The following is a 24902-nucleotide window of genomic DNA, read 5'->3' on the forward strand; positions in this document are numbered from 1 at the left end:
AAGATTAGACGATAGTATGACAAATGGTGCTGGTAATGTAATAAATATGGTACGAGTACATCAGACAGACAGACCATCTAGTACTGTGTGGGTACAACTTGACCACACCGGAACCAAAACCAGACTTGAAAATAGACAGTCACATGTCCAAGGTATTGAACTTACATGGACACCCATCAAACCTGTTACTACAGAGTTTGCTATTGGCAGAAACAGAACAGCACAAGTTCTTAGAGAACAGTTCCCATTACAACCTGCTGCAGCTAAAACCATTCACAGATCACAAGGTGATACCGATACTAAAGTTTTAGTTAACCTTAATACTAGAAAAGAAATTTCTCATATACACTATGTAGGGTTGAGTAGGGTGACAATTATAGAAGGTGTACATATAACAGATCTTTGTGAACACAAAGTCGCTGTTAACTCTGACGCAAAGAAAGAGATGGAACGTTTAAAAAATAATGTAAAATTAGATTTGTGTATAAGTCCTGTTTACAATGTTGATCAAATACCATTAAAACTCTGTTACTTAAACACACGATCTTTACATAGACATACTGAAGATGTACGTAAAGACTTGTATTCTAATACCGATGTCAACATTTTCTCAGAGACAAAGTTGATTCATTCAGACAATAATAGTATGTATAGCACTGGTGGTTATAGTTTATCTAGAAATGAAGCTACACCATCGGTTAATAATGTCAGACCATTTGGAAGAATGACAGTTTACATTCGTATTGATCATTATCCTGGTTATCCATACTCTTGCAATTCTAATGGAGTTGAAGTAATTGTAACCAGGCTGGTGACTGTCCCACATCTATATTAAAATTAATATCCTTATTACTTAATCTAAATTATTTAATCTTTAATTTTTAGTAAAAACAAGGCTCAAAATGCAGCAATTAATAATGAAGAGGATTCTTCTTTGACAGGTAAGAAAAAACTCATGGTAGATGACAAATGTTTCCTAATATATAACATGTTAATATATTTGTTCCCTTCCCAATAAATTTGTTTCCATTCTTTCGCTCTTCCATTTTTCTTTTCAAATCGATTGATTTTCGTAATAAAATGTGCATTACAACTGAATATTAGAGATACAGTCAAGTGATAAATGCTACCTTTTGATAATGCTTTGATTTGCTCTCACAATTTCAGTTCTTGAAGGCAATATTTGTAAGCTGAGCCCTGTAAAGACAGCCAAAACTTCCACGACCAACTATTATAATTGTCACATCCGAAACAATCAAAATGATGCTGTGCATTTGGTGTGTTACTCTCCTCAAAAGCGAAGTAACCTGCAGCAAGCGTGAGAAAAGATCACCAATAAAGATTACGGAAACCAAAGGAAATACCACAAAAAAACTACTTCAGGTAATGGAGAATACACCACAATCAATTCTGCAAAAATAACAACTGCTACACTGGAATTTCCCTTTGATGATTGATGTGTCAGCAACCTGCTTACTGTTGTGGATGCCTTGGATGCAAATGTGTGCCAAACCGTAGGCTTAAAAGTAAAAATTGTCAAAAAAAGTGAAAAGGAGCAGGTCAATATACACAATGTCAAGATCAAATACAAAGTTGACTGCATAAAAGCCGATGAAACACCGTCCATGAAACTTGTCCTCTGGGAAAACACAATCAATAAAGTAACCGTAGGCAAAAGCTACCGCTTGAAAATCTCACAGTATGCACCTTTGATGATATTAAATTTGTGGATACGAATAAATCAATTCAGTGTAATTCATGACGTTGATGACATTGACAACATTAATATCGAAAGAAAGAAAAACATTCTTACAGGCCAATGCACTGGTGTTGACATTACTAAAACAGCCTGTTGTATGGTATGCAATAAAAGTCTTCCAACAGAAGCTTCAGATGATGAAATGATCACTTGTAATAATGACAGGATAACAACACCATTGTCCTTGTTGAAATGTCCAAGATTATAGTAGATTAATTTTATTTCTCGGCCACACATGACAGGATTGTCCATCCCCTAATTTTGTCACGTATGTCCAAGATTGTTACAAAAATAATTCATATTTACAATTTTACATTGCTTCATCTATGAGAGAATTATGTGTGTTATGGTGAATTTTTGTACATGAGGACACTTTGTGATGCCTCTCATGGGCTAGCGTGGTCCCCTCTACGTGTAATCCTGGACATTACTCGATCTTGTGAGAGTGAAATTTTAAAATTTGCGATAGAGAGGCATACCAGAAGACTCCCCTAAAAATAAAAGGAACATTCCAAATTTACCCCATGTAATCGTCGACTACCTATTTTTCAAGGCATTCTGTAGAGTAACGAAAAACATGACACTGACTGCCAGCACTGAACACCACACTGAGTTCAGATCCACCGCAGTCCTGCCCCACTTCAAAGGCCTCTCCGAAAAAACTTCGCCGCTGTCTTCGATAACAAAGCATACGCGCTGTTTTCAAGTCAGAGGCTACGCCACGATCACACCCAATACGCCCGAAGGATGCTGTCGAGCTAACTAAAACAGGATGGCGTAGTCTACAAGATTCCCTGTAAGTGCTGGGAAACGATTGTATTTCTCTTTTTGAAATGATAAAATTGGACACTGAATGGTTCCATCTCGTGTCTTTCCTATGGCTGAGCATGAATTTTATTCATGCAAATGTTCACATGAAGAGCAAAATACTAAGGGACGTTTGATGGCTTTTTCGACTTCCGAAGCTAAGCAGCAGCCTCGCGCTCGCCAAAACTAGCGAAGACAGCCTGAAAAGCCCTATTGCTGCACATTTTTTTTATATGACATTTCGTCGTAATTTGTACGATACATGGAAAATCTTCTTCAAACCTGTTAGAATTATTTCAATAATCGAAAATCTATTTGATCAAAAGTTGTGTGCAGCTATAATGAAAACTATTACTGGTCATAGAGAATGGAAGAGAACTTAACTATATTTCTAACAAAGACGGAGTTCACTTTTCAAATTTTGGTCAATCTTTTTTCGGTCAAGTCAATGAATCGAGTCGTTTTGAGCGATTGGTCATTTGATATGAGACTTTTTAGGCCTCTCCACTCAGTAATTCCTTTCCCGAATTGAAATTAAAGCATGCCGGTTCAGTCAGACTTGCTAATACTTCAAAATAAACTATCCTGTCAAAATAAAATATCCTTTTCCTTGTAGGTGAGATCGTCAGTCGAAAGGTTGTTCCAACTCAAGCTACAGCCACAGAAAGAATTCATCTCCAAAGGTTTTCATTTATCTCACTCAAACAGAACAATTTCTTCCTTCAAACTTGATCTCGTCTTCCGAGATCGGCTACCCCGAGACATGTAACTGTGAGGTCATCGTGCTTAGCTTTCGTACTAAATGTCCAGTGCGAAAATCGCCTCACATCCCCTATTTGTTCGATGCCAATACCGAATGGGCAACAGGACGAAATGTGCTATATTTTGCTGCAATAACGAGATCCCCAAAATACCGATATTGCATTTTTACGGATGATGATGTGGTGCTGCACTTCGATTCATTCGTTCCGCCACAAATGAATAGGCTTCTGCCGTTTAGAGTCTTCGAACAATGGCTCCTAGAGTACGAGCCTGTAGTTGGCGTTGTGGATTACAAATGGCATCATAGGGCCATCTGAACCAATGAGAGACGAAAGAAAATATGTAAAAAGACGGACAGTCCCCTCATGATACCAACAGTATGGTATGATGGTCTTTTCAATGCATTTCATCATAAATCTACCGTTCGCAGTATGAAAGCAAAAGCTGGTAGCCAGAGCAAAGGTACGTGTTTACTTCTATAGAACTGATATTTCGACGCCAGGCATTGATGTTTGTGCCTGTTACTGCGGGAAATCCAAAACATCGCCCATACCAGAGGTCTTTAAAGAGCGAAAACACAAACTGGAGAGATTATATGATACAATTCGAGAGGAAGCTTCTTTAATGAACAGAAATAGAACTTTCTCCGAAGATTTTAGGCAGAATCTTGAGGATTACGATATCAACACGAGAACGTACTGCATGAATGTAATCCGGCGTCGAAACATTAAACCATATCCTCATTTTGATTGTCAGACAAAAATGTAGACAAAGAGGTTAGTGAAGAGATAAACTATTGTTTAGCGATTTTTCTTATTATCCTTTATTCTAGGCTCAGTCAGTGGATAAAATGCTAAACCCATTCAATGATGAGCCATTTTGTTTGTTTATAAACTTATTAAACTGTCACAAAGTGTTAAAAGAGAGAGGAGGAGTTCGACTGAACTGCTATCACATTGGGAATCAAACCATTTTCACTTGTTCGTCGCACTCAGTTTATTTTACAAAGGAAGTATTTCCTGATCCAAATTTTTATTAATTATATCTGTGATTTAGTACTTTCACCATGATTGGGGAATTTAACGGGCCTCATTAAACTGCCCAGGCCTCTAAATTAAAATTTCATTTTTTCGAACCGAAACCATCGCCTCTGCTTGAACCCAGGTATTTGATAAGCTCGTTTTCTCGATCCGTATTTTTAAAATTTAGAGAACCTCGTTTTGGGCCATCAAAGAGAGGGAGATAGAGATCAGTAAGAGGTATGTGTCTTCCCCAATGAAAATCGTACATTGAATTATCGTAACCATCCGCCTTTTGAGATGCCGAAGGGCAAACAAGCTTTTCGGAGATTTGACTTTGAACGGCTTCATTGTAAAAACATCGTAGTAACCTGGCCTTAAATTCATAACCACTATGCGAGCTTCACAAAAGGCTGCTGTTTTGACTTTTGAAAAGAAAAACTATTTTATGAGTCGAGGATGCCTTTTTGTGGTGCTATCAACTATCTAAGCAAATCGTCAAGGGATGAAAAAAATAGCAGACGTTTCATCAGTCACAGCTAAGGAGCCAGGCTGCTAAGCATGATGTAAGATGATGGCGGTCGTTGTCCATTTTTAGCACAAATGACGATAAATTCCGAAAGTTAGTTATGAGCGGGTGTCAAAAATCACTGCAAGTGTGACGTCACGCAGTAAAAGAACAAGCGCTTCGCATAGCTTGCTCAGTTTAGCGAGGCAACGTCATTAGTAAGAAACAAAGAGAAGGCCAATAGAAGCTATTATTAAGTTACTACTAACTAAATTAAACTGTGTGTGCAAGGTTTGTTGTATATATTGATTTTGAGTTTAATTGTCTATTGTTTTGTGAAAGTGATTGACTGTAATTTCATTGATTACAATCCTGGACAAGTGAGCTGTCTGCCATATTGACGTAATTCAGCCAAAGGGTAGAGTATGATTTTTAAAAACTCTCTCCATGTATCTCTCCATGTATCTATCTTTATCTACCATTTTGTACCATGAGATCTTTCTTTCACTTTCCCAAGCTTCTAAAAACTTCCAAATTCTTTCTATATTACTCAGGTTTATGAGGAAGAAATAATTTTTTCTATCAGGATATTTTAAAAACAGAGTGTTTCTCATTCAAAATCTGGATGTTGTAACAGTGGCAATCACTCTGTCATTGTATTTTCTTTAATGATATCACAAGGTAAGGTTTGTTTTTATAGCATTAACCAGTCAAACCTTTTATTTTGTTTTAGCCTGTCATTTATATTTCTATTAACTGAACTTTTCCTTTTTTCATGGAAAGTTTTATACAGGATTTTCTTCAGGAAAATGTTTAAGAGCTTTTCAAATTTAAACAGGGTACTTCATCAATAACTGACTGTAAATATATGAAAATCATACATGTGAACTGCGGATAAAGAAATGAATATGGAAGCGATCTTCGCAGTCATGAACACTACTTAAGCAGTAGTGAGAACAAGGCCTGGAAAATTAAAAAAATAAGTTTATCTTGGACCAACATAATAACCAGAGCGATGCACCGGTATCGCAGAGATCACGGGTTCAAATCTTGTACAGGCCTGAATTTTTTTTCAATCCTTTTTTGTACTACTGCTTAAGTAGTGTAATCAATCACATAGTCCAATCACAGAGCAGTATTTTAGGTCCCATGGCCCCGCTACCAGTTCTAATTCAGCTCTAATTTCAGTTGAAATGGCCTGAAGAATAAATCTCTAATTTGTTTGAACTAAAGGCCTTCAGTTTGAACTGCTGCTTTTTTTCAGTCCTGATTCAATAGTGTACCGAACCTTAGGGGGAAAACAACGTTTTTGAAATTTTTAATGATTGACCTGTTTTATAGATTGACGATATCCTGTTTTATTGCCGAGAACGTAAACTTCAATGTTTCGGGGCGAATTTAGTAAATTCGGTTTCAGAGCTAGAACCGCACCCTTTCCTTCTCAAGGCTTCCCAGAATTTCAGTGAAAGCGTCATATATTTGACTATCTCGAGGAACTTGTCCCTAAAGCAAGTCCATGCAGTTGGTCCCCTCGTGTAAGCCGACCTTTGGCGAAAAAGCGCATGGCTTTGGAAGTAGGATTAGAAAAAAAAGCTGGCTAATGAATTCAATATTTAAGGCATTTTGCTATACACCTGCGGTTTTATTTTGCCAGAGAATGATATGCACCACTCTAATTGTTTGTTATATTCATCCAGCAGTGCTACGCTTATTATTCTAGATATTGATATCCTTGTGACTTTACTTGAATATGACTCTGAAATGGAGTTGAAATTTTGTATTTTGAAATTAAATACAACAATCGACTGTTTTTCAAATTTGGTTAAAGCACTTTTGATCTAAGACAGTTACTTTTCGGAAATTTCTCGGCTTGTAGCTGTGCGATTCTGCCCAACATCAGAATATATTTCCCCTCGACTAACTACCAATATAATGTCAAGTTTTAATTTGCTAAGCTCTTCCAACGTTGAGGGGGACGATAAAAAAAGGCTTAAAACGCTCATATTACAGCAACACAAACAGTGAGGAGGGGAGTGGAACTTGATGAGTGTGTCAGGTCTGGAGAGAAAAAGATAAAACTTGCGATACATGGCACATCTTAAACTGACCTCTGAAGACTGGGGATAATTGTACATATTTTTGGTCAGCTGTTACATCGTCTAATTCTTACCTTGTTATCATCCGTTCCTATTCGTTGATTTTTGTTTACTTTATATTTTTCTAAAAGCGTTTCGAGGGGGAAAAACACTTTGTGTGGATAGTGGGATATGTCCTTAGGGAACGTACCCTCCGGATACGAGTGGGTCAGCGGATACAAGTCTATGACATCAAAACCCGCCTGGCATATGGTGGACATGGCGTATGCGCTGAACAATTGAATACGCTGAAAAAAAAAAATAATTAAAGAATAAAATAAGGGATCGGTCTTTACTTATAGCTGTGTCACAATAAAGATTACCTGGTCCTGCCTTAAGGCTGTGCAAAAGTTTAACTTATAACGGTCAAACTTCTATAGTCCCCCTTTAAAATCTCTAAGAGATGACTGATCTCCCTCTCTTCCCCTATGGCGATGAAAAATTGTGGTCCTAAATACTATACTACCAGTCAAGGGTTATCATTACAGAGAAATATGCACTAACCTGCGGTGTGAGGAATCTCTTATCTGTTGGGTTGAACTTCGTTCCCTTATGCTTGAATATAGCTGTAGTTGATTTCCAAATGACCTTCGCTTTATACTTTGTCTCTTTCAACAAGTTTATTACCATCCCGAGGACCTTTTGGAAAGTTGTAAAATTAAGGCTGTACGGATAATGAAGTCCAAGGTTTAAAAGTAATACACTGGAAGGTTGTTGTAGGTCTGTCGTATGAAGAACATCGCGAATAGCATTCAAGACTTTCTCAGGACGGAAGTCAAGGTCTAAATCCTTTTCAGTTTTGCCATCAATTCTTGGATAGAGCCAGTTATAACTGTTTTTGCATTTGGAGTAGAGCCTTTTACACAGGGGTCGAGAGCTGATTGCTTGATGAAAGAAAAGCCCTAATGAATCCCCATAGACCCATAAAGTTCCAGAAGAGTTGTGGTATGCTGGTAAGGACCAGTTGTATGATTCTGTAAGGAAACAATTATTGAAAAGAAAAGTGAAAAATATGAGACAAGTTTCTTCTGCCAGACGACGTTGAAAAAACTAAATGATATATAAAATCCCTCATGTCGAGGGAGCACCGAGTCCAAAAAGAACGAAATTTGAATTCATCCGTTTGATCATAAACAGTCCCTCCTTTATGCGGAATCCTTCGCGCCACTGAAGAAAAATGTCATCGCGCCGCACGAAACTTTGGGAGTGTCGGGCGCGCGAAATCCACTCCCAGAGTTCCACGCGGCGCGCTAATATCATTTTTTTCGCCGAATTCTTTTGAGTATTGCCTCCTATGAAGAGAGGTGCATTCTACCATTTCAATCAGCGACTTATGGCCAAAAGAGTGCTAAATTTGCAAAGCGAGAAAGATCCAAAGTTCAACGCGTGACCTTATTTTACAGAATGATAGAACGGTGGAATTATGGAATGGTGGAATATCCTACCATGTGGAATACCTTGCTGGAGCAAACGAAAGTCTCGCGAAAATAGAATTGCAATGAAATAAGAAAATAATTTATAAAATTGAAATAAACTGAAAAAAAGCATAGTTTAATCATTACTGGAGATTAGAGAATAGACTGTCGAGGAACAGTGAGGTTCTTGAGCTAGCCCCTATAAATTATGATTATTGTTATTATTGTTAATATGACTATTTGTTACCATTTAATTATTGGTTGAGTGTCAACTATTTACTAGATTCTTGAATCATCTCTCTTCGGTTAAATAAGGTTCTCAAAAATATGTGGGATGCAGCAAGTTTCTGTTTTGCATATGAGAGAGATCTTCTACAACATTACCTTTTAGCATTATTATACAGCCCCTAGTTTTTTTTTTAATATCATAAAAGTTGTGCCGTATCAGTAGCCATATGTAGTCTCAAATTTCCTGTTTTTTTTAACTGGCCTGACGGTCTAAACCGAAAGGAGATACTGTTCGTAGTCAATGCATCTTTCTAAGCCTAATTACTAGAGCTAATCACAGCCCAATGCCAGCGAATTGAATTAAATGCTTGCAAAAATCAGCATTCCAAATTTTAATTCGACCTAGAAACAATGAAAAAAAAGAGTCATCTAGTGAAATGTCCGTTGCAAAATTTCCACCAGTTTTATCATGAGCATTAAAATTATTATTCTTAGTATTATCATTATTATTGTTGATTTTTGTTAGAACGGAAATTATGGCCAGGTTCCTCCTATTTGGCTAATGACAGGTGAGTTCTTACCTTCAAGATATGGCCGCCAGGTGTCATTCTTCCATCGACCAAATCCTTCCCACAAGTTGTTGCAAGTGGAGGAGCAAGACTCTAGAGAATGAAGTCTGTCTGTAGGGAAAAAAAGATTTAATAAACGATAAATTGAAATTCAGTTATTCTCGAGGTTATTGAGAGATGAACCTTAACATTCTCAGGAGTTACCAGTAATAAATCTCTTACTACAGGATTAGTGCATTTCCAAGAAGAAACGTAATGAGAAGAAAGTAAAAAATCAATCGTGGGATATTGTTGAATTGAACAACTTATTTCATCCCGTTTGAAATCACTGGTGGTCCTTGCAATCTTATTGGCTCTTGTCGGTGCGATCTATTCAAGAACCGCACCATTTTTTTTCTCTAGATCCCATCTTTATCTCAGCCTATGAGTAAGCTTTACTAAAGTAAACCAAACGAGCAGATTTTATGGCTTGTTTAGATTAAAGTAACCAATCAAATTTCAGGAAAATGAAAGACAACTTTTGCAACTTTTCATGAAACAGCTCAGCACTGGATCAATAAAATATTTGTACAGACTAAAACATCCTGCATTGGAGCTATTGAATTTTACAATTTCAAAATTGATGTAGTAAAGTTTTTATTGAACGTAGTGTAGTACAATTTTGGTTTGAAAACATGTATGTGATTTCAAATCAAACTTACACTTATAAGAAGCGTATGGCAATCATGAAGGATTTATGATATTTGAAGGTAAAAGTAAAAGGGTTGATTAAGAAAGTACGCTCGAGGTCTTTAACGCATTATTTCCTACCGCAGTTATATCCAAGACCAACTGTAGCCATACGATCGCTGCAGAGCGCAATTTTCAATTAAGGGTCGAGGGTAATTCGAGCTTTTCTTGGGTTTGCTTTTTATCTCGTAGTATGACGTAATCATACTTTGAGGTTTTGGCGTGGAAGTAAAATTCACTCACTCACTCATTCCACTCTGTTGGACAATTAATTCGTTAATTATGTAAGGCTCGAACCAATCGCGAATTGGTCACTCGCGTTTTCCCGCGCTTGAAGCTGTTTACGTATTTTTGCATTTAGCTCTCATTGGCTGCTCTTGGAATTTTCGCTGCATCCGACTGGTCGTTTTGATTAACTTAGTTTTGGTTTTACGATAATTAGTCGAAAAGCGCTCTAAGCGACACATTCACCCCTACAAAGCGTTCGCGGTCAAAGCCTCCAGGTTACTTACCGGCTAATTTCAAGTCCATCTTTGTTCTTGCTACGTTTATCTCGAAAAGTCTTCCGCCCTGAAGGGGCTTTACCAAATAATCATCCAGAGGGCCTAGAAGACCTTCCTTCTGATATTTGCCTTGAGCGTCCCCTTTTATGAACCAGTCACGTGGAGGGTCCTTGAATCCATCACATAGACTATAATCCAGATAAATTGACAGCTGGTAGATACCAGGCTCCATAATAAGAAACAGAGCCTCATAAGTTCCATTGTTGTGATCAAAAACTGTGGCCGCAATGCTTGATGGGCCACGTACGTGGACTCTCCAGGTGTCTCCACCGATTACTTTTGTTCTGTTATCCGAAGTTTTTGATTGGATGAAAATCTTACTATATTCTTCAGCAGGCCTGATGTCCTGAAATATTATTTTACTTGTGAAGGCGTTGGTTCTGTTAACTTTTCCCCATCCAGCCTTCACCTTTCCCCAGGCCATATTGTCATAACACGGTTTGATTATGGCTTGCCAGTCCGAGCGCGCACGATGCTGACGTAGCCACTCACGACGGAAATCGTCGATTTCGTTCGTTTCGTCCGTTTTGTTCGTTTTCGCAAAATAAAAAATTGGTGGACTATCTCTAGATGGCGTAACTTTTAACAGACTTGAAATAAAAAAAAATGACACCACAAAGCATAAAGCAAAGGTGATTCGCAGTAACGACAAACGTCTAAAAAAGCAGAAACGTTCTATTAGTCCCATCACCGCTGTCAAACCTGGTAGTTTACTTGAATAACGAATTCCAGATGAAACTGCTAAGAAGTTGAGTTCCTAGGAAAACATAAGAAACCAGTCATTAATCATTGCCAGTAGAGAGAGAGTGGGAGTCGGTGGATTTGGGGGGGAATCACATGGTTTTAAAGGGGAACAAAGGGGTATAGTCGTTGCCAACAGAGTATGAAGGGGAAACTAATAAAATTGACAGCCAATCACCGGTTAACGAGATCATAAAAATACTACATAGCATTGTAAGGGGATCAGGTCGATTTTATCGCGACACGACCAAAATTCTTCGACTCCCTTCCCTAGTGATTAGTAACGACCAATTTCTTTCTAACAACCGTGAATATTTAGGTTTACTGAATATAAATGATCTCTCTCTCTCTTTGAATTAGCAAAAAAAAAAAAAAACAAACAAAAAAACAAACAAGCAAACAAAAACAACTAAAAGAAGAGTAAAGTTCTTCAAGTTATCTGTAATCCCAAGCACATTTGTTGGCACACATACTACCTCCTTCCGTTCTCAATATTGGTCTGCTAGATGGTATAGAAACATTGGTAATTAACAACATTTGAAGGGTGAGATGGTGAAAGAACTTTGTAGACGTTGCTCTGGCGAAGTGTCCTCACTAATTTTGTTTGGGAGCGTGGCTTCAGATCACAAAGAAGATATAATGTATTTCGAAAATTTCACAGCTAGCCGTAAAATTTTGAGGAATAGAGGGTTTAGGATATCATATCAAAAGTGTAACAGACATGCAAGAGTAGTTGCAAGTATGCACTGATATATGTCTTTCGGCAGTATGTGTATTGTTCGGTTGTGTGGATGGATTGGTTCTGCCCAAGTTTTTCTATACACGCCTTCAGTGAGGTAAAAATGTATCTCAGACACATATCTTTAGTGGCTTTCATAGCCCTCTCATTGTAATAAAAGCTAGGACGAGAATAATCAATGCTTATTTCTTAAGTGCGCGTTAGATATAAGGCTATGACTAATCTCTTACCTAACAAGCGTCAATGGATTGATTGTTTTTTTAAATTTTCCGCTTTTCGGTAATGCTGTGGGAGTTTTTTTTTTCCGCACTCAAATTTCTGTTTAATTTAAGCGACCGAAAGTCAGTGTTACTTCCGACCGCCGAAAGCATATGACACGCGCAACGCCTTACGACCGAAGCGGAGTGAAAATTCATCGTTAAGCAATTTACACAGCCGGACCTGAATATCTACACGAGATACGACATACAGTAATTTCGGAACATAGAAACGTTTCAGGGAACAAGTTACAATATTAACGAGACAAGCATTCAAGTAGGTTTGAGTTCCAGCTTACCGACAAGCGAAAAATGCTGTGCACAGTTTGTTCAAGTGTTGTTTAGCCGGTGCCGAGTACAACTTATGATACAGGCTAGCTTTCTTTTGAATATCCAGTAAAGACCTCAAAGATGAGCTTTTGTAACGCGGGTTTTGGTAGAGCGTAGAAATTTCTACGAAAATTTCCAAGTCATCCTGAAGTTCTTAAGGTAACCGGCTATTCCTTCTGTTACGGCAGCCTCTTTTTTTTTCAAGACCATTAAATGATAATTTCAAGTGCAAAATGTTTAAGGGAAACTTCAAAGGTCAGTACCATTTGATATCTGATAAATCCTACTTTATGGCTTTTACTTTTGATTTGTTTAAAAGATGACATTGACTAGTATTTGATTCACTTTATTTACAGAACACGATAGAAAATGTTTGCTTCCTGCCAAAAGTAGGTGTCCGAACTGTCCTTACAGCCCCTCAATAGAAGAATGGCGCCCAGCTGAACGACGAGGCCCATAAGAACATTCATGTGCGAGGCAGAATCACTAATTAACAGTTAAAAGGTACGATAAGCGTCTTTACCCATTTCCGATCGCCTCAGTCTCCCTCCCGGTCAACACTTGAAAACAAAGATTTACCCCTAGTGGGAAAAAAAAGTGATTTGCCCCAGTCGCCCCACACCCCAAAAATCTAATGTTCCGTCCCCAAAATGCCTTTTACATAATTCTAAAATGAGTTTCGTTTCAGAACGAAATGAATTTCATAACGCGTTTACATCCAAGATAATTTAGTCTGTAAAAACAATTATTTATGTCCTTTTCTGTCTTTTTCTATCCTTCCCTCGCACCTATAGAGGACTCATACGGATATAAGAGGCAGAGCGATGACACGCTGTCAGAATTTTGATTTGCTTTAATTTAATTTTCGCGCTAAGACTACTGAGTTTGCATTTAATGCCTGGCATATTTTTATTCCGAAAAGGACCGAGAACTAATTTATTTCCCTGCAAGAACATAAACAAATATGGCCGACGATTCGAAGATCAGCGTTGCTCGTGTTTAACTATTTCAGTCATAGTTTTCAACATGGCGTCCCGTCACTTACTCAACATGGAAAATAAGGGATAGTCTGGCGCGTTGGGAACTTTTTTGATGGGAGGAAATGGCAATTTTATAGGATATTTGGACGCTTCGAACTCTGTAGCAGTCAATTCGATCGAGAGCAGTTGACTTTATTGATGCACTTTCCTGTAATAGGCGAGTGTTTTGGATGGAGAACGACGGATTTTGAAGAACTGTATGGTGACCTAGGTCAATGATCAATGACAAAAGAACTGGCTCGGGAAGTAAGTGGTTTTTATTTATCGAGTCCCTGTGAGGTTTGATGAATAGCAGAATCAGTACTGAATATGTCTCGATCGAGAGCAGACGGGACCATGAGCTCCTGATTGTTATATTTTAGAAATTTTACTATTTCCATACAGTTTCTTATATTGTTTGGACGCCATTATAGACGAAATGCGCAAGCGCGGCCGCCATCTTAATCGAAACAGCTAATAAAATCATAAATAAACAAAATAAGAATGTTTCGTTAGATTTTTTTTACAAATTGTAGTGATTTATGCCAGTGAGGTTATGAGGTCATGAGGTCACACAACACGGGTAATATTCACGGTAAAAATTTGCATATTCAAGCGGTCGAACGAAAAAAATCATTTCTCGAAAACTAAAATACATTTTCGCCACAATTATTAGGATATATTGGGCTAAAAAATATCAAAGGAGGAGTGAAATCGAATTTTGGGCGACTTGCCACAATATTTCAAATTTGTGCGATGGATGCTGATATCCTCTCTTAATACAAGAGAAGGATTTCTATAGAGGATACACTCCAAACTGCACAGAAGAAGTATTTGCAGTACATAAAATCCAATATGATCCAATCACTTACAAAAGAAAGGACTTGAATGGTGTAGAAATAAAAGAATCATTTTACGAGCCAGAATTGTTAAAAGCCAAACAAGATGTATTTGGTATTGACAAAGTCTTCTGGAGGGATTATAAAACAAACGAGCTCTGTTGAAGTGGAAAGGATATAGTGATGATTTTAGTAGTGGGATACCAATGATGAATGAAAATGATGGTGAATTAAATACTGAGATAACTTTATATATTGACAAAAAGAAAAATATGTGGTTCAGGGGAAGATATAGTGCTAAGATATTCTGACACAAACCAAGCTTTATGAAAACATATTGGTGAGGAAGATAAAATGACCAGACCCTTTGTTTCGACGGGTCAGGTCTGTCATACAATTTTTATAAAAGAGAGCGGTACTTACTCATAATTATTTTTTTGCAGAGGGCACGGTAACGAATCCTGCATTCTGATTGGTTCTTACGCGGGCCGTATTTTCAGAAAAATATTGGTTTCGAAATGAATTTGTAAGAACAAAAGTGTCATTAAATTGGTTGAGAAGCGGCCTAAAAACCGTCTGTAATTAATTTTAATCCTTCACAAAAAGTATCTGGAAAGTTTAAACGTGAGGTATTCAGCTACAATTGAATTAATCGATGGAACTTTTATTCATTTAATATCTGAATTATCTCAAAAAATTTTTTTAGTAGTGAAAGGGCGAGCGAAGTTTTCAGTTCTACTACAAATACGCTTTTGGTGAGTCTTTCCGAGTCCGTTTAATTTGGACATTTGTACCGTAAATCGCATAACAGAAACTGAAGGAATTCACGAGGAAAGTCGTATAAAAGCCCCTTGTGTATAGTTGAAGTGTCTCATTCAAATTTAGTTTTTGTGGAGGAAAGACCAGATTTACACTTGCCATTGCAGCAGACAAACGAGCAAGCTCTCACAACTTCAGAATAAAAAGTTTTAATTTACTTGCAATTAATTTTCTTGCCATTTACTTACTGAGCAGAGGTAAATGTTTGTACATTAATCAACCGTCGATGAGAGAGAATAATAATTTCCGCAAGATCATTTACTGATTTTCAAGAAAAGATTGTCGTAACAGTCCTTACCACGACTAGTTCCGTTGTTTTCTCAAAAGTGCACATGTGCTTTTTTCCGTGGGTATGCTCAAGTGTCAGACACAGTGTTCCAAAGTTTGTTGGAAGCCTTCTAAATCACCTTTATCGTTGCGCAAATGAAAACGTTACGGCAAAGCCTCTCTCTTTTAATTTGATTTGGCTCTATTTTAAGTACCATTTCCTCGCTCAAAAATTGTCCAGTTTATGGAAGATCTTCCTGTAATTACAGCCCTAAACCATTTGGCTTCTTTTGTAAAGAATTCCGTTGAGTTTAAGAAAAAGAAAATAATAAAAATTTAATTCACTAGCCCAGGCCGGTCCGTATTGGGAAAAACTGTGTCCTCTGTCCTGAGTTGACGCACGAGCGATCAACCGTTGAAAAGTAGATTTTAAGATGAGCGCCAAATGTGGATCTTTTAGGAATTGTCACTGGCTAGAAGAGATAATCTGCGGGCTTGCCCGATTGCAGTTTCAAGAGAAGCGTACAAATTCGTTCTGACTTCTTTGACCGGTTCCTGCTTTTGGACGATGCATAGCTTGGATTCACGTTCTGACGATGATGTAAATAGTAATGTGAGCTCCCTCTATGTAGAAATAATCGACAAGAATCGATCGTATTACAAATGCACGATTTGTGGTGGAAAGTTGTCCAGGAAACAAAACTCAAAACCCACTCTGTGCAAGCTTGGTTGCTGTGCTGATCGATTTGTTGATCAGTTCAGTTAAACATGACCAAAGCGACGATCCGGGCAATAAAAAGTGGAGATTCGACGCTAAAGGCAAGCCTTCGCGTTCAACTCTTATTATGTTATAGCATAAAATACAAGTCTGAGAGAATAAAATAGTTTAAAAATAGATGTGATAAAATTAAAATGGACATAAAATATAAATAAAATAGGATTGTTTTTGCAAGGGATAGGATTAAATGCAAGTATCAACATCTAAAATCTAAATTTCATAAAAAAATCGAGGATCTATATGACAAAAGCTAATAATTATGGAAAAAATCTGCTGATGATCATCAGAAATCAAAACAAAATCGATCAAAATCTAAATCCATAACAGAATATTATAAAAGTGAATGGCGTTGTAAATTTTGTGGCAGTCATGATTATCAATGCGCAGGCTGAGAGCAACATATGAAATCCGAAAAACTGTACATCCTGTTTATGTCGAATTGAAAATGAAAGACATCGATTTGGAGAGACAACTTGTCAATTTGAAACCAATTAGAATTCAGAAGCATTCATATACTTTTATCACTGAAATTGCTTATGATGGAACCTTGGTTTTGACTATATAAACGTGGTTCCTTGGAATATTAGTTATTTCGCTCGGCTTTGAACCGTGAGAAGGGAGTTCGTTTCTTCCAGGAGCCTTGCCATCATATGAAGAGTTTTGTATTGTTCAATATAGTATGGAAAAACAAGAATAGAGAAAAAGAGGTGAGGAGATAAAATATTTCACTGATGAAGATAAAAAAAAAATGCAATAACTAAGAGCAAAAGTAAATATATGTTAAATAAAGAATGGTTTTGTGATATATATAAGAATTATAAAAATTACTCATTAGCAGGCAAACACAGTCATATTAAGACAAAAACCATCAAAATTGCCGATGAAATAATATTTTTTAATACAGCTTAGAATATCTTTAATATTGTTTTATTTAAACGAAATATTTTCATATGATTTAAAGAATTATCTATGGCTATACATATACAGTAGAATAAACAAATTAGATCGTAGGAAATGATTAAAATCCCAATGTACATTTGTATCAGAATGCTTTTGAAGCAATTGCTGATGATCACAAACCAGTTCCTACTCCGAGAATTCAGAAACTAATTATGGAATCCTAATGATGGAAACTTCGTAAGAATGTCAAACAATGGAAAAGGAATATTATGAAGATAATATCATCCTCCCACCACCTGAATCTAGGGATGATAACAAACCAATACCAGCAACAAGAACTAAAGAAATAGTTGTAGGAAAACCAGTTCCAATATTTAGAACTAAAATAACTCTTACTGATAAAGTTCTGAAAGGATTTACCTAATCATTTGAAATAACAATAACAATAACAATAAAAGAAGACCCTTTAAAAACTGCAAAATGCAATGTCCAGAGGGGCTCAGGGTAATTTAGAGAAAAGTGTCTACCGTAAACCTACCCACACCGACAAATTCCTCGCCTTCGATTCTCACCACCCTATTTGCCATGAAAAGTCTGTAGCTAAAACTTTACTTAGGAGGGCTGAATGTCTACCATCTTCACTCGATTCGAAGGCTGAGGAGAGGAAATATGTTTCCAATGTCCTAAAGGCAAATGGCTATACGAAAACTTTTCTCCGTAAATGCCAAAAACCAGTTACAAATAGTAACGCTCTTGATGAAAGGGAACCAGCGACTGGTTTTGCTGTTATTCTTTACATACAGGGTGTTACGGAACCCATCAACAGAATTTTGAATAGCCACAACGTTAAAGTTGCTCAAAAACCTTTTCAGACTTTGGGGCATATTTTAGCCAAACCTAAGGATCATATCACGAAAGAACAACGAACCGACGCCATTCATTCTATTCCTTGCAATGACTGTAACAACGAATACATCGGACAGACCAAACGTCAGTTTGGTACACGGTTAAAAGAGCACCAAAAAGCGGTTTTCCTTTGCAAAAAGGAAAATTCAGCTTTATCGGAGTAACATGCCTAACTAACCATACAATTGGGTGGGATAAGTCTAAAATTATCACCACTAATCGGCGTTACCGCCAATGCCTTTGTTTGGAGGTAATTTAGTGTTAACAACTGGGTTGGCATATTATTATTGGAGGCTTGGCATATTAACTCCGCCCACACTCCTTTAAATCGTGACGATGGCGGTTTGCTTCCTGACGCCTATTTACATCGCGTCAGAAAAAAAAAAAAGGCCGCTAATTAGTGATCATATAAAAGGACCTCTTGTTGCAGCGTGTAGATCACCCCTGATGAAGGCACTAGAGAGGAGTGTCGAAACGTTGGGTCTATGAATTGTAACTTCTTCGGTTACATTCATTAAATCTGCAAACCAGAGTAGCATCAAACTATGTTTGCAATTAAAGTTATCGAAAAATAATTTATAACATTACTTTTGGAAATAAATGGTTTCAAATTCATTGAAACATTTAGGATTATCTTCGCGAAAATGTCTGGTAATAAAAAAGACATATAAGACAGGTTATTTCAAAGGTAAATCTAAAATCATAATCAATGATTATGAAATACATGAAGCATTACAAACATCAAAACAGGAAATATTGAATAATACTGGAAATTGGAAATCATAAGGATCAGGTTAGACTATCGAATTGATTGTTCATAATTATGACAACATAATGAAATATGAAACGTTAAAAGGAGCATCTTATATCAGACTACCATGTGAGCTAAGAAACTCATCAAAAGGATTAGTCAGCATGAAAAACAATGATGATCAATGTTTCAGATGATGTCATAGTCGACATTTAAACCCTCAAGAAAAATATCGTCAGTGAATCGAAAAACTGATAAAACAACATGTTGAAAAATTGAATTACTCGGCTATCACATTACTCGGGTATCTGTGAAACATTTCAATAAAATCGAGAAACAAAATAACATTAATTTTAATGTATTCAATTACGAAGAAAAGAAATCATTTCTTATTTACATATGTTAAGAAAAATTCGATGATCAGATGAATCTGTTATTGTTATCAAAATTACTTTCTAATAAAAGGCTTCAATAAATTTATGTTGAACCAAAGTAACGATGAACATGGAAAGCGTTTTGTACATATTGTCTGCAGTGTTTCGGCAGTGAAGATAAGCAGAAAAATCATAAAACTGTATGATTGTCAATGAATATTATAACATAGCTGGTAAATCAAATTCAATTGCGTGAGCGTGCTTCATATTTCTATTGTGCACGCTCATGACGTCAGCAAACAAATCCCTAGAGAAACAGCATCTTCGTTTTTCTATTGGATAAGATAATTTTGTATTTAATCAGAAAAGAAAGTTAGTTTACATGCATGAATTCACCTGTCAGTTTTTTGACCAATCTAAGACACGATCGTTTACAACGTAGCGAAATGTTTCCCTGAAACCAAATTATCAACGCGCTGAAGCGTAGCAGAGGGAATATTAATAATATATACAGTATTTATAGAGCGCTAATTCCCAATGGTCCAAAAGCGCTTTACATAATAAAAATAACAAAATCCTAAACCTACAAAACTACATTGTCATTCTATAAAAATTCCCAATGGTCCAAAAGCGCTTTACATAATAAAAATAAGAACAAAATCCTAAACCTACAAAACTACAAAACTACATAGTCATCCTGTAAAAACATCATCATTCTATACAACATCATAACCAATTTTAAAAAGCCACGTCTTGAGCTTAGATTTCAAAGAAGAAAGGGAATTACAAGATCTAAGTTCGAATGGAAGTGCATTCCAAACAGAAGGTGCGGCAATAGTAAAAGACCGGCCACCATAAGTTTTAAGATTAAATTTAGATGTAGAAAGTAAAAATTGATTGGAGGATCTAAGAAGTCTACCAGGTGTATAAGGCTTGATGAGATCAGTGATATAGCTAGGTGCAGCACCATGAAGCGCCTTAAATGTAATTACTGCAATTTTGAAAGTTATTCTTTGTTCAATTGGTAGCCAATGAAGTTGAATAAGCAACGGTGTAACATGCTCATATCTACTAGTAAGGTGAATAAGCCCAGCAACACTATTTAGGACACTCTGTAAACGTTTCAAGATACATTTAGGCTGACCGTAGAGCAGTGAGTTACAATTGTCGATCCTTGCAGTAACAAAGGCATGAATTAGAGTTTTACATGTATCGTACGAAAGAAACTTGCGAATCTTAAAAATATTGCGTAAATGAAAAAACGAAGACTTGCAAACAGCAAGTAACCCTTTTGCAACATTAAAACCATCGGGTTGAAAATGTTATTAAACAATTGGTTCATACGTCAGCTGTGCGTTTATCGAGATATGAAGCACTTGGGAAGTCACTCAAGAGGCTAGATTTGACATCGGCTACGCTTCGAGCAACTCTTACACATCTTTCGTGCTCTCCAAACTTCCCGCGTGCTTCATATCTCGATGAACGCACGCCGACGTATGAACCAATTGTTAAATAATACAGATTGTGGATATGGGCCTAAGGTCTTATGTTGTTATGATGATGAATACAGGAAACCAGTTCAGAAATGTAGAGGAGAAAATGCTGTTTCTAAAATCATGGAAAATATCTCAAAATGGTATCAACAAAGAATAAAGAAAAATCACAATAAACTATTAATAATGACTGATGATAATAAAGGAAATTTTCATGAAGCTGGTGAATGCCATATTCGTAATAAAGATATTATTGTAAGAGACCATTGTCATGTAACTGGTAAATATGGTGGATCAGCTCACAGCTCACATTTTTATTTAACTTTTAAGCTGACTGATAAGATTCTCGTTATTTTACATAATTTGAGAGGTTATGACAGTCATTTCATTATGCAACAAATTGCTAAACTAAATCAGGATATTAAAGTCTTACCCAATTAAATGGAAAACTGCATGGCATGCCTGGGAAACATATAGTTTTCATTGACAGCTTCCAATTTATGAGTTCTAGTCTTGAGAAATTAGTAGATAGTCTACCAAGTGAATCATTTAAATATACATCACAAGAATTCAAAAATAAAAAATCAGATTTCTTCTAAAACAAAGGAAAACCTTAGGAAAAGATTCAATGGCAGACTTTTAAATAGTAAAGAGAAATTGTCAAATATAGCTTAAAACCAACTTATGTAGGTGATAAAATATTCGATGAAAATCTAGTTGCAGTGCACAAGATCAAAGAAACACTAACCCTCAATCGGCCAGCATGTGTAGGAACGTGCATTCTTCAGCAAAGTAAGATACTTATGAATGATTTTCGTCATAGTTGAATCAAACAAAAGTATGGTAACACAGCAAAACTACTTTAACAGACACAGAAAATCTAACTTATGAAATTGAAACTGTAGATGTGTACAAAGACTTTTGGAATAACACAAATAGATTTGACAACAGCGACTATCCAGAGAACACTCCATATTTTGAAAAAAGAAACAAAGAGGTTATTGGAATACTTAAGGATGAAGCTGGCGGTATTCCAAGTAATGAATTTGTTGGTTTAAGATCTGAGATGTACTCATACATGAAAGACAGTTACAAAGGCAGTAAAACAGCGAAAGGAATCAAAAAGAATGTCATAAAAAAAGTATCAAGTATGAAAACTATAAGAACACATAATTTCACAACAGACAGTTGTAACATAAAATGAAAGCAATCCGAAATCAAAACCACCAACTTGGAAGTTATGAGATATAAAAAGTATCTTTGAGCTGTTTTGATGACAAACGTTACATTCACGATAATGGTATAACAAGTTATGCTTATGGACATTACAAAATTTGAATCAATGTTTCCATAATTTGTTAAATATCAGTATTCACAATGAGGTGAAGATATGTAATATTCAATTTCTCAAAAATATCGGTACTTATTCAATAGAGAGGACATAATCATATCTATAATATAGAAACACAGTTGTGGTGATCAAACGAGAGAATCGTAAGTTGAACTTCTTCTTTAACAATCAAGTGATATGATTCTATATGCTAAATGAAATATTTGGAATCATGAAATATTTATCATCATATGGTGAGTAGCATAGAGTTGGTTCGGTTTTTTAAAAACTCTTTTTAAAACTGGTCTCGTACCGCCAACTCGTATACTACTACTAAGTAATTTGAAATTTGTGATGTTAGCCATTAAGTGTGTCAAAACGCATACAACCCCTTCGCTTTCACGAACGGCTAACACTCGAAACGTCATCGCCAGAAACTTTTAATTTACGTCATCAACCGCCAACTAGCTGGTAGATCTGTGCTGTTGAACCTTGTTTGTAAAATGTTTTTTTTTTTCTATCAATCTGTGGAGTTCAAATCGTTTACTTGCACCACCACGCTATCTTAGGAATGTACATTCACCAAATCAATACGAAATCAGGCGACCAATTCCGAGAACACGGAAGGAATGACAAAGACGCTTACAAACCGTTCTCCAGGCACTTTAACCTCCCTAATCTCTCTGTGAAACACACGACAGCCTACGGTTTTTCCTTGCATTTAAGGAGTTCGAAAAGCCACGTATCAAGGTTTTCTCATGAAAAGTCTCCTTGTTCAGAATCGAACATGCTAGATTTACCGAGGTTGATTTACTTCGCCTTTTTTCGAAGAAAAGAGTATGTAGACATTTAAGATGAAATGTTTATAGGAAGGCCATGATTGCATTGAGTACATCATAATAATTTTACAGTACATTCTTTGTGCTCTTATATCTACTAATTAATACCTATGATTCAAAGACATATAACAAGAAGAACAAGTCTTACCGTTTCTTTCGTTTCGAGCGAAGAGAGGAATTGTGGGGTGTGTGTGTGTGTGTTTTATATGCAGAAAATGGAGCTACGCTATTGGTTGGAACATGGTAACGTCACCCTAAGGAGAAACAGTCGACTACGTCTTGAGTTCCTCCCAACAATTCTCTCATGCTCTAGGCGTGCTTTACAACAGAGCAAAGCACAGTCAATGCTCTATTTGTCAAAGAAATTCACCCTCTTTATGAATAGTAAATCAGTTTAGCGTACAAAGCATCATGTTGAAAAGATTTTAAATAACACTTTGAATACTAACTTGGTCATGGAAGTGCAAAAAATAACCTCTTTTACTTTAGATTTGCATGAATACTTTTTCGAGTGAAATTAATATTTGCATATTGTAAACTGACAGACAGTATCTTTTATGCCAATTATTCAACTGTCATTCAGACAAGAGACCAAGTCAACCAAGTCACTTTTGCTCTATATAGTTAATGAACTCACTCACATGTGGTTGACTTCTGCTCTCTATCATTAGTAATTGTGATTTCTTGATTTCGACCTCAATCGTTTCTAAGAAGGCTTGCAGTTAAAATAATTAATCTTGGCCAAAAATTGTTAATAACCTTGTAACAGCTTCCACACTTCCTTGAGTAAGAATTATGATATGAGACTCATAGTTTGGTATGGAGTTATGGCTTTGTTATGTGAGGAATGGGGAAAAAGGCGTAACACCTGCTGGAGGCCTAGCTGAGAGCAATTTTGGCGGAATAAACGAACAAATTCTTCTATAACTTAAAAAAAAAATCAGAAAACAGGTTTTTTTAGTGATTAACATCAAGCTTTCGATACGCGCTTATACCTCTCTTGCTTCTTGCTGGCTCAGTGCGTGACGAAGGCCAAATCTAAAGTGAAGAAAATGAATTCGCAAGTTATAAAGCATCGACAACACATCGTCAGGTACTTTACGACTCCCTTTTATTTTGCTTACCTGTGCTGATGACCAGAACGCAGGCTCAACAGAAGAGGCAGCGTAAGCAGGCTACGTGCAGTATCAAAAATGCATCGATATTTTTCGATTCAACCTGGACGTCAATGATAGTGGCTGTTTAGTTTCAGTTTGGTCCAATACTCAATAATAGTGTACCCACAGCAAGATTCATCGAGAGTAGTACAGACCAATCATGGTCAAGGTATTTAGCTAACATGTCACGCCATGTTACATGGGCTGATGCGCTTTTTATACAAGCAGCTGCAAATGCATTCAACTTAATAATCTACATTAATAAGAATCTATTTCAGGGTTTGCATCGATTACAAGTATCAGTCCAGTTAGCTCAGAAACTGATACTACCGTTATAAATATTGGACATATTAATGAAACACACTATGTTTCAACTGTTCCTTTCAATTCAATCGAAGAAGATGTAGCTGTCGAGCGAGTTATCCAGTCATTCCGCTCGTAACATAGGTGAGCGATCGTAACATAGGTGAAAGTGACAGAGCGCTGCACCGGTATCGCAGAGGTCATGGGTTCAAATCCCGTACAAGCTTGAATTTTTTTCAGGCCTTATTTTCACTACTGCCTAAGTAGTGCACATTACTGCGAGGATCACTTTCATTCACGTCTTTATCCGCAGTTCAAATATATGACTTTCATATATTCTTAACCATTTATAGGTGAAAGTATTCTGAAAACTATTTACATGATAGTGAGAGCGTCGTATGTTAATTTCAATATGCATTGCTCAACGATGTGAGAATTTACCATAATTACAAAAGCGAGAGCCTATGTTTGTTGATTTTTGACCACAACACAGAACTAAGGATATTAAATAAAGAACTACGTAGCCTGCATGTTTGTTATTGCGCTCGATCTAAAGTGGTTTTAGC

General features: G+C 36.6%; 1 protein-coding gene and 1 pseudogene across 2 annotated transcripts; one reads left to right on the forward strand and one right to left on the reverse strand.

Moving 5' to 3' along the window:
• The first annotated feature begins 2828 nt into the window (after positions 1-2828).
• Positions 2829-4096, forward strand: LOC149044165 (uncharacterized; annotated as a pseudogene).
• Positions 4097-6476: 2380 nt separating this feature from the next.
• Positions 6477-24190, reverse strand: LOC149044166 (uncharacterized). Of its 2 annotated transcripts, XM_089208728.1 has the most exons (7): positions 24001-24190; positions 23872-23914; positions 23025-23130; positions 10444-11251; positions 9215-9313; positions 7495-7964; positions 6477-7238 (listed from the first exon to the last, which is right to left on the reverse strand). In XM_089208728.1, the coding sequence occupies exons 4-7, from the start codon at positions 11180-11182 to the stop codon at positions 6999-7001; spliced, it is 1548 nt and encodes a 515-aa protein (XP_089064854.1). In that variant the 5' UTR covers positions 11183-11251; positions 23025-23130; positions 23872-23914; positions 24001-24190; the 3' UTR covers positions 6477-6998. The 2 variants fall into 2 exon arrangements, with proteins under 2 accessions (XP_089064854.1, XP_089064855.1); XM_089208729.1 differs by lacking the exon at positions 23025-23130.
• Between the last annotated feature and the right edge of the window lie 712 nt (positions 24191-24902).

This window comes from Pocillopora damicornis, chromosome 6 (genome assembly GCF_964200805.1).
Source record: "Pocillopora damicornis chromosome 6, jaPocDami1.2, whole genome shotgun sequence".
In the NCBI taxonomy this organism is placed as follows: Eukaryota; Metazoa; Cnidaria; class Anthozoa; order Scleractinia; family Pocilloporidae; genus Pocillopora; species Pocillopora damicornis.